The following is a 12169-nucleotide window of genomic DNA, read 5'->3' as shown; positions in this document are numbered from 1 at the left end:
AGAAGGAAGTGAGAGAACGAGTGAGTGCGTGAACGGGAAGGAAAGAGGGGGAGTGAAGGAGAAGGAAAGAAGGAAGGAGTGAACGAGATGAAGGATAAAGTGAATGTGAAGGAGAAAGGAAAGAAGGAAAGAAGGGAAGAGAGGGAGTGAGAAACAGGAGAAAAGAGAAGAGAGCAATTCCAAAAAAATAAAGTGTTTTATGAAAGGGGAGAAAAAATATGCAAAGTATTAAACGAGTAATTTGTTCACGTAGGAAGAGTAGTACGAGTATAAAATCTTGTGTTTTTGTCGACTGGAGTTACTTGTGAAGCTTAACGAAAGGACACGCGCGTGCACTTACTTACATGACCCAGACACGCACACAAACACACCACTAACGCCACAGACCTAAATCAAGCATGTAGGACACACACACACACACACACACACACACACACACACACACACACACACACACACACACAGCAATATAGCTGTCTCACGGACAAGTGAACAAGTAATTTACATTAGTCTTCCCTGTTTGTGTGTGTGTGTGTGTGTGTGTGTGTACAACTTTCCAATTCAAACGTTCAGATCAACACACAAAAAGACAAATAGACACACACACACACACACACACACACACACACACACACACTAATCGTGACCATCTGAGAACGATAGGTAATTTTTCTTTTTCCCAACGTGAAGCAAAGAAAGATCAAGATAAATGAGGTGGAACTGGAACTGGAGGGAGAGAGAGAGGTAGAGAAAAAGAATAGAACGAGAAATCAAGAGGGAAAGAAAAAAAAAGGAAAAACTCGTAAGGGAAAGAAAGTAAAAATTATTATATCACAGCCAAGGGAAAGGATAAAGAAGAAGGAAAAAATGTGTTGGAGATACAGAGGCTGAGGAGAGAGGAAACAGGGAGAAAGGGAAAACGAGAAAAAGAGAAAAGTTAGTGATAGAATCATATGTAGGTTTTTATAAAATTTGACAGAAAACGCAAGAAATCGGAGGAGGAATTACAGTAAAAAGCAGCAGAAGGAATTATAAGAAAAAAAAGGCATTAGAGGATATATTGAAAGAAACTTCAAGGGATTATAAGGAAAAATAATACAACAGAAAAGTAATAGAAAAAAAACAGGAAGTTACAAGAAAAAGAGGAGTTACGGAGTACGAGGAAATCAACGGAGAAAAAAACCGGAGAAAGTTTTACGAAAAAGAACTAGGAGTTACAAAACGAAAAAAATAAATTTATAGGGAAAAAACTTTGCGTGCGTTGCAGGAAAAAAAAATGTAAGCTGAGAAAAAGATGAGACTGAGATTGAGAAAAATATGAAAAGTTAAATGTTATACCGTAAATGTATAACACACACACACACACACACACACACACACACACACACACACACACACACACACACACACACAAAGCTTACTACCGAGTACATCACCTCTTCCCAACCATTTAACTGGAACACCCCGCGAAATGTCATTATTACAGACAGACACACATACGATGCACGCACATTATGTCATTACTTCCACCACAAGCACTCGACCAAACTTCCTCGGGTAATGATAAATGTAAATGGCAACTTGTTGATTGAATAAAGCTGAAAATGCCAAGCGTCCGTCACTGTTTCAATCACTTACTGTGTTAATGATTATAAATATATAATTTTTTTTTTAATGTCATAATTCATTTATTTTGATTAGTTTTATGGGGGGATTATTTCATTTATGGATGAAGCGTTTCATATCGTAACAATAATTCACGCATAAAAAGTACAAATGAATTATTTTTATTAAGTACAAATGAGTTTTTTTTTTTTATAAAGTTTCCTTTTTCTTTTACAAGAAGATAAATGTTTCTTTACTAAGTTAAAATTCCCAGCCTTCCTTCCCTCAACACATCAATAGTAACGTTTGCTGCAAAGGAGGAAAGAAAACGAACAAAATACTTCAAAGCGATAAAAACTTGAGCAAGAAAACACACACACACACACACACACACACACACACACACACACACAAACGATCATTACAAGAAAAACTAAAAATAGAGTCTTGAGGAAATCATCCCAAAACCGCCCTGATTATTTTCCAATGCAAGCGAACTGCCTTTCCCACCTGTAATTAAGGAATGCCTGGGCTGCCTGCCGCTACCTGCCGGAGAAACGAGAGGACGAGGAACATAGCGAGAAAGAATTACACCCAAAAGAAGAATGTGGAGGAGTGAGGAGGGAGGTAAAAGAGGCGATTTGTCCGTGTCTGTGTGTGTGTGTGTGTGTGTGTGTGTGTGTGTGTGTGTGTGTGTGTGTGTGTGTGTGTTAGTGCTGGCAGGCTCTACATATTTTCCTCCACGCATCCCTTCTCATTTTTACCGTCCTCTCATTACACTTAGCAGCATCAAAGGTTTACCATCTTGTGGCTCCCGTTCACCCTTTCCTCTCCTGCTTTGCTCTCCCTCGGCTAAGTCGCAGGGGAGTCTCTTTCACCTCACTTAATGTCACGCTCTCCCAACCTCCATCGACCGGCGGAGAAAGGGTCTGGCGAACTTCTGGCGGGCGTGAGAACAGCGTAGGTTATTCTCAAAAGGGTACAGTCGCTATGCAAAGGACGGCGAGTTTCTGAATGCGGATCCGTGCTGTTTTAAAAGGGTGTGGCTTTATGAGAAACCTTCCATGCGTGTTCGGGAAAGGACGGTATATGAGGAGAGTTACTGGTATAGTGGTCTTGTCGGCGATATTGGTGTAGGTTTTAACACGTATCCTTACTCGTAACAGGGTGTGGGAGTGCCGGGATCTCAATACGTGATAAAGTAAGGCTTCGGTTTCATCGTAATAGGAATCTTCCAGCCCGGCGCTCGGACCCGGCCTGACGTGCGGCGGGGATCTGCGGGCTCATACCAGGGTGGGTCTGACGTGTGTGTGCACTAGGTGGTGGTGGTGGTGGTGAGGGTTTAGTGTCCATTGTATTGTTTGTTTAGTAGTTTTGAGAGAGAGAGAGAGAGAGAGAGAGAGAGAGAGAGAGAGAGAGAGAGAGAGAGAGAGAGAGAGAGAGAGAGAGAGAGAGAGAGAGAGAATAATGCGCTACCCCACAAGTTAAAATTAAAAACTCCTAATCCATGATGCAGTATTTTCGTATTATCCATCAGTGCTTCTCCTTTTAGCTCATTCAGTATTTAAGCCAGCTAAACCTTCACTTCACGGGAGCAGTGGCTGTGCAGGAGAGTGGCCACCAAAAGATGCAAACCACGAAATGAACTACCTACGTATTTGCAGACCTCAATACTCATCAGGGATTCGCTAGTGGTGTCACCTCGACCAGCTCTGTTTTTAAAATTATGTTACCTTGACCAGCTCTGTGATTGGTCTAAGGTTTTCCAATACCTTACGAACAGATTGAAAAGTAAATAAACTATCGAGTAATTTGAGCGTGATGTTGATACTGATGAACTGGAATGCTGAAAATAGAAAGATGGAAAAACAAAGATCAGCAATCTCAGCTGCTCTTAGGTTAGGTAGAGTTGGTTAAGTTAGGTCTAGTGTATGTCATGTTATTTGTTATGTTGGGTTAAATTAGGTTATTTTAGAATAGGTTAAGTTTGGTTACTTTAGCTTAGTTTAAGCTATATCAGGTTATGTTATGTCGGGTTCATTTGTTAGATTAGGTAAGTTAGGTTTAGTTTATGTTATGCTAGGTTACTGAAAGCTAGTTTAGATTACGAGTGGTTCGTTTGAATTGCTAGATCAAATAACCTTATTCAATCCTATGTACCATAACCCACTGAAAATAATAAATAAAATAAATAAATAAAGTAAATAAATAAAAGTTCAGATGGTTAATATTTATGTAAGAAAGCATTAGCAGCAAAAAAGAAAATAAAGCAGGAAATGTTTAATACCTCAAGGTAAAGGCCAGGTATTCAACTTTAAAAATACCAATCCCTCAGGTGTTCCAAGACGCTCACCTGTACACTCACGCATTAATGGCCAGGTGCGCGGGACTGCCAACCTGCACTCACCTTTAATTAATTTCGCCTGGCCAGTATGGAGGACACAAATCAGGTGCGAGTGTGGGGAGGGTAGCTCAGGTATGGCGCGGCTTGGTGTCTAAATTAATACAGCGTTTATAGGTTAGGTTAGGTTAGGTTAGATGGTGTGTGTGTGTGTGTGTGTGTGTGTGTGTGTGTGTGTGTGTGTGTGTGTGTGTGTGTGTGTGTGTGTGTGTGTGTGTGTGTGTGATGTTTAATGTATATACTATAAAGATAATTTCCAACCGCTCAAAATACTGTCGATACAACTTTACAAATTTTCATAATAATTCGTAATTCGGACAAACGTATCATATAATCCTATTACAGTTCTCTTTATAACATTGAAAATCAGCTTATAACCGATCGCATCCCCTCCAATCACATTCCGGGGCCTTACCACACCACCACACCACCAATCAGCAACGAATCTACTAATGTACGTACGTTCCTTTGCCTTGGCGGGGGAATCTAACCAATCAAAAAGCAGGGAGCTTTTGAAGACCACCAATGAGAAATCAGATGCAAGGAATTTTAGATTAAGGAGGATGTTAACTTGAAAGGACGGCAAATAAATGGAGGAGACTTGCAAAGAAGGATATAAAAGACCGGACGAGGGGACAGAAGGGTGAGGAAGATCATAAAAGGAAGAGGAGGAAGCAAGGAGGGCAAAGGGAAGCTGAAGAAAGAGGAAGGAGGTAAAAAAAAAAATGATGAAGGTGACCTCTGAACTCTTAATTACTGTGAGAGGCAGGTGGAGATACATTCGAGAAGGAAAGAAAAAGGGAAGAGGAGAGAAGGAAGAGCAGGAAGAGGAGCAAGGGAAGAGTGGTAAGATATGAGATGAGGTAAACAGGTGAGAGGAAATATTGGGTGGCATAAAACTAATCCTTTCTCAAGTGTCGTGAATTACCTGTGCATACATCAGTGTGTGTGTGTGTGTGTGTGTGTGTGTGTGTGTGTGTGTGTGTTTGTGTGTGTGTGTGTTTGTGTATGTGTGTGTGTTTCACTAGCTCACAATTTTCTTGGAACTGAAACGCTGATTTGACAAGTTGCTATTAAATAGAAGTCTTGTTTCTCAGCACGCATTTTAAATCACAGTTCTTGAAAATTCTCTCTCTCTCTCTCTCTCTCTCTCTCTCTCTCTCTCTCTTTCCTATATATACTCTAAAGTAGTGAAAAATAAACAAATAAAGAGGAGAATCAGGTAAGAAGGAGGAATGGAGACAGAAAAAGAAAGGGGAGACAAGAGTAATGAAGTGGCAAAGGAAATAGAGCGGTAGGAAAGGAGGAAGGTGGAAAACAACGAAAAGAGGAGATAAAGTAACAAGCAAGGATAGAAAACGATGTCTCCTTTGTTTTACAGTAACTATTTTACTGACACTATCTTATACTAATATTTACTTCTGTTTTCTTTCCCTCAGGGTTGTTCGACTGTAAATACAACTAGTCTATATCAAGGTAAGAATTCTGACACTAAACCCCCATTAAGAAATACAGGAAAGTTAACTGAAATAACAGGGAAGTGAATGGCCAAGCGATGTGTGTAAATTTTCCGCTACAATTTATGCAGTTTTGAGTGGCGGGGTTGAAATTCTGTTGCATAAAGTTATTCATTATTCAACGCAGAGTACTTGATTGCAAAGTGCGTTAGTGTGTGTGTGTGTGTGTGTGTGTGTACTACAGTTGTCGGTAGTGATATCTTCCTACAGTTTCAGAAAAAATGTATTACCTGGAAGCTACATTCACCTATTGCACCGTCATTTCTTCTTAGTCTTTATGGAGTTCTCAATGTAAAATAGTTCATTAGTCTGTATATTTCTATTCGATTTTAGCCATAGATCTTAAATTCACTAGACTCTCCGACGGACAGTGTGTGCAGACGAGAGTTTTGGTCACCGTAATGAGTGGCAGTGGCGTCAGCTCTGGTTTGTGTTAGGGATCGTTCAGGGATTCATTGATTCGTTCAGGGTTTCAATGATTCGTTAAGGGTTTCAGTGGTTCGTTCAGGGTTTCAGTGGTTCGTTCAGGGTTTCAGTGGTTTGTTCAGGGTTTCAATGATTCGTTCAGGGTTTCATTGTGTTACTTCCTATAATAGTTGATGCGAAGCAGCGGCACCAATTTTTGTGGTATTTATCGCATCACACTAGAAACAACAACACTTCAGCATATCCCTGTCTAAATATCTGCTTTTCTGAGCTTATAAATAAGGGAAAATACTTGTACTCAAGACATTAACATTACTGGAAGGAGACATCACAAATGAAAACCTGAACCAATTACAATCAATAATAGACAAACCCACTCGTTAAAATTGTTATAGCAAGTTATTATAGGTTACCGTCAAATTAGGTTAGATTATGCTACGTTTATATATATTAGGTTAGATTAAGTTTAGGTTACTTTTAAGTTATGTTGCGGTTTGGTTACAGGAAGTGCAGGGTTTGCCGAGTACAAGAGTCCAATATGATATTTTACTTCGTTGCTCAATGGTCCCTATTGTGAATATGTGATGATTTAGGTTAGGTTCATTGCAAGGGAGGACAAGGACAATGGGAGGAGGGCTGGCAGGTGAACAAAGGTGAATGAAAGAGTAATGTAAATGGGTACACGAGACACACACACACACACACACACACACACACACACACACACACACACACGACACATAAATGATAGCAATATTGTATTTCACGCTCAATGCCTCTGCCTCGGCCTCCCTCTCCCCCTCCCTCCCTGCCTCCCTTTCTCTATCTGTCTCCCGCCCACAGCTGTTGATCTGACGGGCAGGTGACGAGTTGGTCTTCCAGCGCCGCCCCTCCACTGCCTACGTCACGCCAGCCACACCCAGGGTAAGCCACACCTCACGCCGCGTCACACTGCTAAAAGCTTAAACCTCTAAACACAACTCGTCACATTCAGATCCGTTAACCTCCAAAAGACACACCGTCACACTGCTGGAAGCTTCTCGTAATATCCCCAAACAACCATCCCCGTTACACTCTTAAAGAAGTTTCACGTAACTCCCACAGCATACCCTGTCACATTGTGTCACACTTCTAAAAGCTTCAGTTTAACCTCAAAAACACCACATCAAACTGCATCACACTTCTAAAGGCTTCAGTTATTCCCTACAACACACCCCTCCTCCTCATCTTACTACGTCACGCTTTAAGAACTTCAGTTATTCCCTCAAACACGACGTCACACTGCGTCACACTTCTAAAGGCTTCAGTTAAACCTAAATCCACGCCGACACACCTGGACAAGATTCTAAGAGCTTCAGTTAAGCAGCCAAACACACTCCCGTCTCACTTCGTCACACTTCTAAGAGCTCCAATTAGCCTAAACAAAACACCTAAGAGCACATCTAAGCCACACTACCTACTCGGCCCACTATAGTGTACAAAAGGAAGTATTTGCTAGACATGAAATAACTTATATTTATAACAATTCTTATTTGTACTGATAGAAAACGTGTTCTACAAGTTATGAAACACCTTATTATACGACGTTAAGAGTTTTCCTGATATTAGTACGCACCTGTTGGGGCCTCACTTAAATTCCCACACGCCAAGCACTACTCACGACACGTCTCCGCAAAATTGACCCTGTCGTGATTGTCGCCAACTGTAACCTGCTTTATTTTCACTGGACTTCAGGAAAAGCATTGAATGCGAGATCAAAGTATCGAAACTATTGACCATGTCACGCTGTTTGCTATTAACGGTTCACTAAACTTGAGGACAAGCACTGAATGCGAGATCGCGGTTCACAAGAGTATGTTCGTGTGTGTGTTGCTCGTGACTGATTGATCGATTGATTAATTTAGTTTCTTGCACCGCAACGTCGGGGTCATATGGCGCCGCTACGAAACTCAAACAACAAAGATTGCAAGCTAAAATATTGATGTATTAAAAACAAAATTACGGTATAGTACAAATATTAAAAATCACTAAAAATGTGATCTTAGAAAAAGGAAATGAGATGAACTTCGTGATAGTTTGGTTACTTACAAGAATATGTTCGTGAGTGTGTTGCCCATAATGTCTTGGATGAGCTGGTTCGGTTGCTTGTAATCAATGATTGTTAAATGGAACTGATGGTCCGAGTCGGTAACAATAAATGATCTACTCGTAAGTTGGCATTGGGCCGACTTGGACGCACACCTTAAGAATCAACCACTCTACAGGTCATGTACAGCTAAGCCACATCCCTTCCCAAAGGCATCATACCCCGCCCTTGCCACATCTCCGAGCCACTTCCCCGAGCCACACTCCTGAGACACCCAAGAGCCACATCTCCGAGCCACACACCAGTCCCAACCTTTGAAGTGCGTCGCTAGGAGGTGGTCATTTAGCCAGTTTCCGTTCCGAGTTTGGGTTTGTATTCTTGAGGAGGAGGAGGAGGAGGGAGGAAGAGAAGTAGGAAGTCAAGGAAGGCATAAGAGGAGGAGGAGGAAAAAAAACAAAGGCAATGAACAGACACAAGTAAAAGGAGCAGAGCAAGATAACGACACAGTTTGGGAAGAACGAAACGAATAAGAAAGCCTGAACTGAGAAGAATAAAACGATACTTGCACAGAGTAGAAGAATAGATAAAGAAAGACCTGTGAACAAGACAAGAGAATCAAGGGGGAGATAAGCACGTAATGAGGCAGGAAGTACCTAAAACTTTTTACCTTTTTTCCCCATTATTTTCCTCGTCTTCCTCCTCCTCTCGTTATCCTCTTGCATCTCCTCTAAAAAGTTAACCTGGAAAATATCGACAACAGAGCACAGAGTAAAGCACTATTTGAGAAGTCTGAAAATCTATCGTGTTTCAAATAAAAGAGCATCAGTGTGCAATCAAGGACGGGGAAGGAAGGGAAGTAACGGCTCCAGCTATAACGAGGTAGTTTAATAAGGCCACTAAGTCATCCGAACACTAAGGATTCTGAACTGAAAACAAGGTGAATAACGGAGAAATGATGATGTGGGAATGATGTATAACCGGCAAGGAAGCAGGAACACGGAAGGAGGGATTGCCCGCCACCACTGCTCCCGTCTGGCCCTCAGTCTTCCCGCCACCTCTGCCACCTCATTGCATTAACGCCTATTAATACCCTTCATATACCTTCAGCCTTGCTCCCACGGCCCTAACACACTTATGGAACACTCACCTCCGTCGTGAACACCAGAAGTCCTCCGAGAACCCTCAGCTACCACTAATAGGAGCAAATTAATCAGACGTGCGCACCGCTACACACAACACCCAACAGTGAAGTGGCTGAACACAGGACAGGCAAGGATGGAAGGGAAGAAATGAGAACAATACTTACTTTAGTGAGGTTTAGCTGGTTGAAAGCATTACAAAAAATTAATCATGGTGATTTAAAAATGACATGGCATGCAGTAGGAGACCTAAAATAAAGAAAGCTATTGATGAAAGAGGAACATGGGACCTGGCAGGCGTAGTGACATTTGAACCTATGACTAAAGAAAACGGTTCCTGTGTTTCTTTCTCACCCTGGACTATAGTAAATTACTTTCGGCAATATTATTTCTACCCTCTTGAAAATCTGAACATATGAATCACTCTTGCCACTAATACAATTTCTATAAGCAGGCTACTAATACTACTACTACTACTACTACTACTACTGATGATGATGACGATATCTTAAGCCATGCAATCGCTAATCAGGGTTATTAGTTAATGGAAGCATAATATCTGCAGGGTGTTTCATAGTGTACCCACTATATATGTACTTGTCATTACCTGTGTCTAACTTAATAACCTAAACGAACATAACTACGCAGTATACACTTCATTAATATTTTTCCCAAGATGCAGAATTCCTCTCGAGCTATTACTATTATTGCTTCATTATATCTTTGTTACTTTTATTGTTTATTTTAATATTACTGGTATTTTTATGCAAACTTATGTTTCGGCGCCATATGACCTTAGTGGCTCAGGCGACACGCAAACAAATTTTCAGTCACTTCACTTCCCTTCATTACACCCCAACAAATATAATTCTGCCATTTCAGTAAATTTAGAAAACGATTTTTAACACGTTCTCCTTACTGACCACACTTATCTTCTCCCCAACAGATGTCACTACAATGAGGAAGTTTCCCGTCCAGACAACACATCCCAGGATATCTGCCCCCCGACCCCTGACCATCCCCCTTGCCCTACTCCCAGTCAAGTTGTGAAGCGCATAGTTTGTCGTGTAACGCGCCCCCTCCTCTCTCCTCTCGTTGTCCCCTTTCCCCACCCCTCCCTCCCTCTATCCCCGCCATGTCTAGTCTAATTCTCTCTTTAAGCTGTTCGTTCATCTTCATTTTTCTGCGTCGTTTTCTTCCGTTCCAGCCAGGCCACTAACACCTGCCTGGGTTTCACTATGTATTAAGTCATTTTTATTTCTCCTCCTCTTTTCCTGTTCCTATTACGTTGGTTTCCTCGCTTTCCTCTCTCTCTCTCTCTCTCTCTCTCTCTCTCTCTCTCTCTCTCTCTCTCTCTCTCTCTCTTTTGTCTTTTTATTTCATATTTCAGCAAGAACGAAATATTAAAGTTGCGATTTCGTTCTACATATATTAAGGCCTCTTACGTGTTCTGTTTCTCTTTTTCATGCATTCAATTTTCCCTTAGTTTCTTCTTTAATTCTCTCTCTCTCTCTCTCTCTCTCTCTCTCTCTCTCTCTCTCTCTCTCTCTCTCTCTCTCTCTCTCTCTCTCTCTCCTCTCTCTCGCAGCTCTTTATTCCCCTTCCCTACTGTAACTGCTCTCCTCCCCTGCACCTTCCCTATCACCGTTGGTATAAACACATACTGCCCACTTTCCCTTAATCCCCTGGAGGGAGTCTCAGGCTGCCTCTCCTTCGTTCTACTTTAGGTCAGATCTTTCCTTCTCTTTTTCCTTCACAGCCCCACTCGTTCTACTTTTTTTTTCTCAAGATAAGTTATTTACTGCCCGAGGTCTTTGTTTGGTGTTTCTTTCGCGCTTCCTTGTTCTTTTTCCACTTGATTTTAATTTTTTACTTTCCTTTGGGTGACTAACATAAGTTGGTCACTGATCTATATATAAACAATGAATGGTGCTAAACTTGGTAAACTCTTAACACTATTACTACTAGATATTTTTTTTTTCATATTCATAACTTTTGGACACTCATTTTTATATTACAGTTTCTTTAATAACGCTGTACACTGGAGAAGATGGAAATAACCTTCTATTCTCTTTCTTTTCATCTCTCTTTCTTTTGATCTCTTTCATCTCCAAGCAAACATTATTTACAGCACTGTGAATGCTAACGAAGAACGAAACAGGCAGAAAAAAATGGTTTAACTTTTTCACCTGCAATTCACTTTTGTTTCAACGTTCCCTTCACACCTGTGCTTCACCTGCGCCTCGATACATTGCCGTCTTCCCTCAGCGCTGCCTCCCCCTGTTCATTCTTTCATTCTTCTTGTCTTCCCTTCAATTCATCTTCCATCAATTTTCGATCCAGTGATATGTTACAGAAAGAGTTTCCTCGCTAACCTATATTTTACGAGGCACGTGTCCACTATCACTCTCTATTAATTCACTTCTCCACCTGAATACTACACGTCATATTTTCCCCTTCGATTCTTCCTCCTTCTCCTCCTCCATTTCACCTCAGTGCATAGAGGTAGTTTCCTTTCCTTGACTTTACAATGTTATATTTTATCCCTTACGTTCAAATCTTGACAGCATTCCTGGCAGTAAACAATTCCTCTATTCCTACAATTCTTTTTCCTTCACTTCACCTGTGTACATGACAGAACACACACACACATACACACACACACACACACACACACACACACACACACCACACACACACACTCTCTCTCTCTCTCTCTCTCTCTCTCTCTCTCTCTCTCTCTCTCTCTCTCTCTCTCTCTCTCTCTCTCACTCGTGTACTCTCCATGTTTTAGTCTCCCTAGAGAGGTCACTGGCCCATTGCTTACAAAAAGAAAAACCCGTCTTCCTTGCTCGATGTCAAAGGTCAAAGATCGAGCAAGGTCAGGGTCACCTAGAACCCCCCCCTCCCTGTGCCCCTCCCCTCCCTCCTTCCCTTACGCTTCTGTACGGACGCCACATAACAAAGATAATTTAGTGATAGAAAAAATATTGGT

The 12169-nt window shown here is 41.4% G+C and overlaps 2 protein-coding genes across 10 annotated transcripts in view; one reads left to right on the top strand and one right to left on the bottom strand.

Moving 5' to 3' along the window:
* Positions 1-10743, top strand: part of LOC135115868 (carbonic anhydrase-related protein 10-like) — a 75288-nt gene extending 64545 nt beyond the window's left edge. Inside the window, exons 6-8 of the mRNA XM_064032948.1 lie at positions 5446-5482; positions 6793-6873; positions 10121-10743. Coding sequence (XP_063889018.1) covers positions 5446-5482; positions 6793-6815 — 60 coding nt within the window. The 3' untranslated portion in view covers positions 6816-6873; positions 10121-10743. The remainder of the gene's footprint in view (positions 1-5445; positions 5483-6792; positions 6874-10120) is intronic.
* Positions 1-12169, bottom strand: part of LOC135115866 (uncharacterized) — a 204369-nt gene that overhangs the window by 170757 nt on the left and 21443 nt on the right. For 3 of the 9 annotated variants that reach the window (XM_064032942.1, XM_064032941.1, XM_064032946.1), the window contains exons 1-2: positions 9183-9754; positions 8703-8775 (exon numbers count right to left, since the gene is read on the bottom strand). The exons of 2 other annotated variants lie outside the window; for them this stretch is intronic. The gene's annotated coding sequence lies outside the window, so the exon portion shown is untranslated. Of the gene's footprint in view, positions 1-8702; positions 8776-9182; positions 9755-12169 lie in introns of those variants that run through there. 4 more of the 9 variants (XM_064032940.1, XM_064032939.1, XR_010276074.1 and 1 more) reach the window with 3 other exon arrangements.

Source organism: Scylla paramamosain, chromosome 30, assembly GCF_035594125.1.
Source record: "Scylla paramamosain isolate STU-SP2022 chromosome 30, ASM3559412v1, whole genome shotgun sequence".
Taxonomy (NCBI): Eukaryota; Metazoa; Arthropoda; class Malacostraca; order Decapoda; family Portunidae; genus Scylla; species Scylla paramamosain.
The sequence above is the reverse complement of the archived record's forward strand: the minus strand, read 5'-3'. Positions and strand labels throughout refer to the sequence as shown.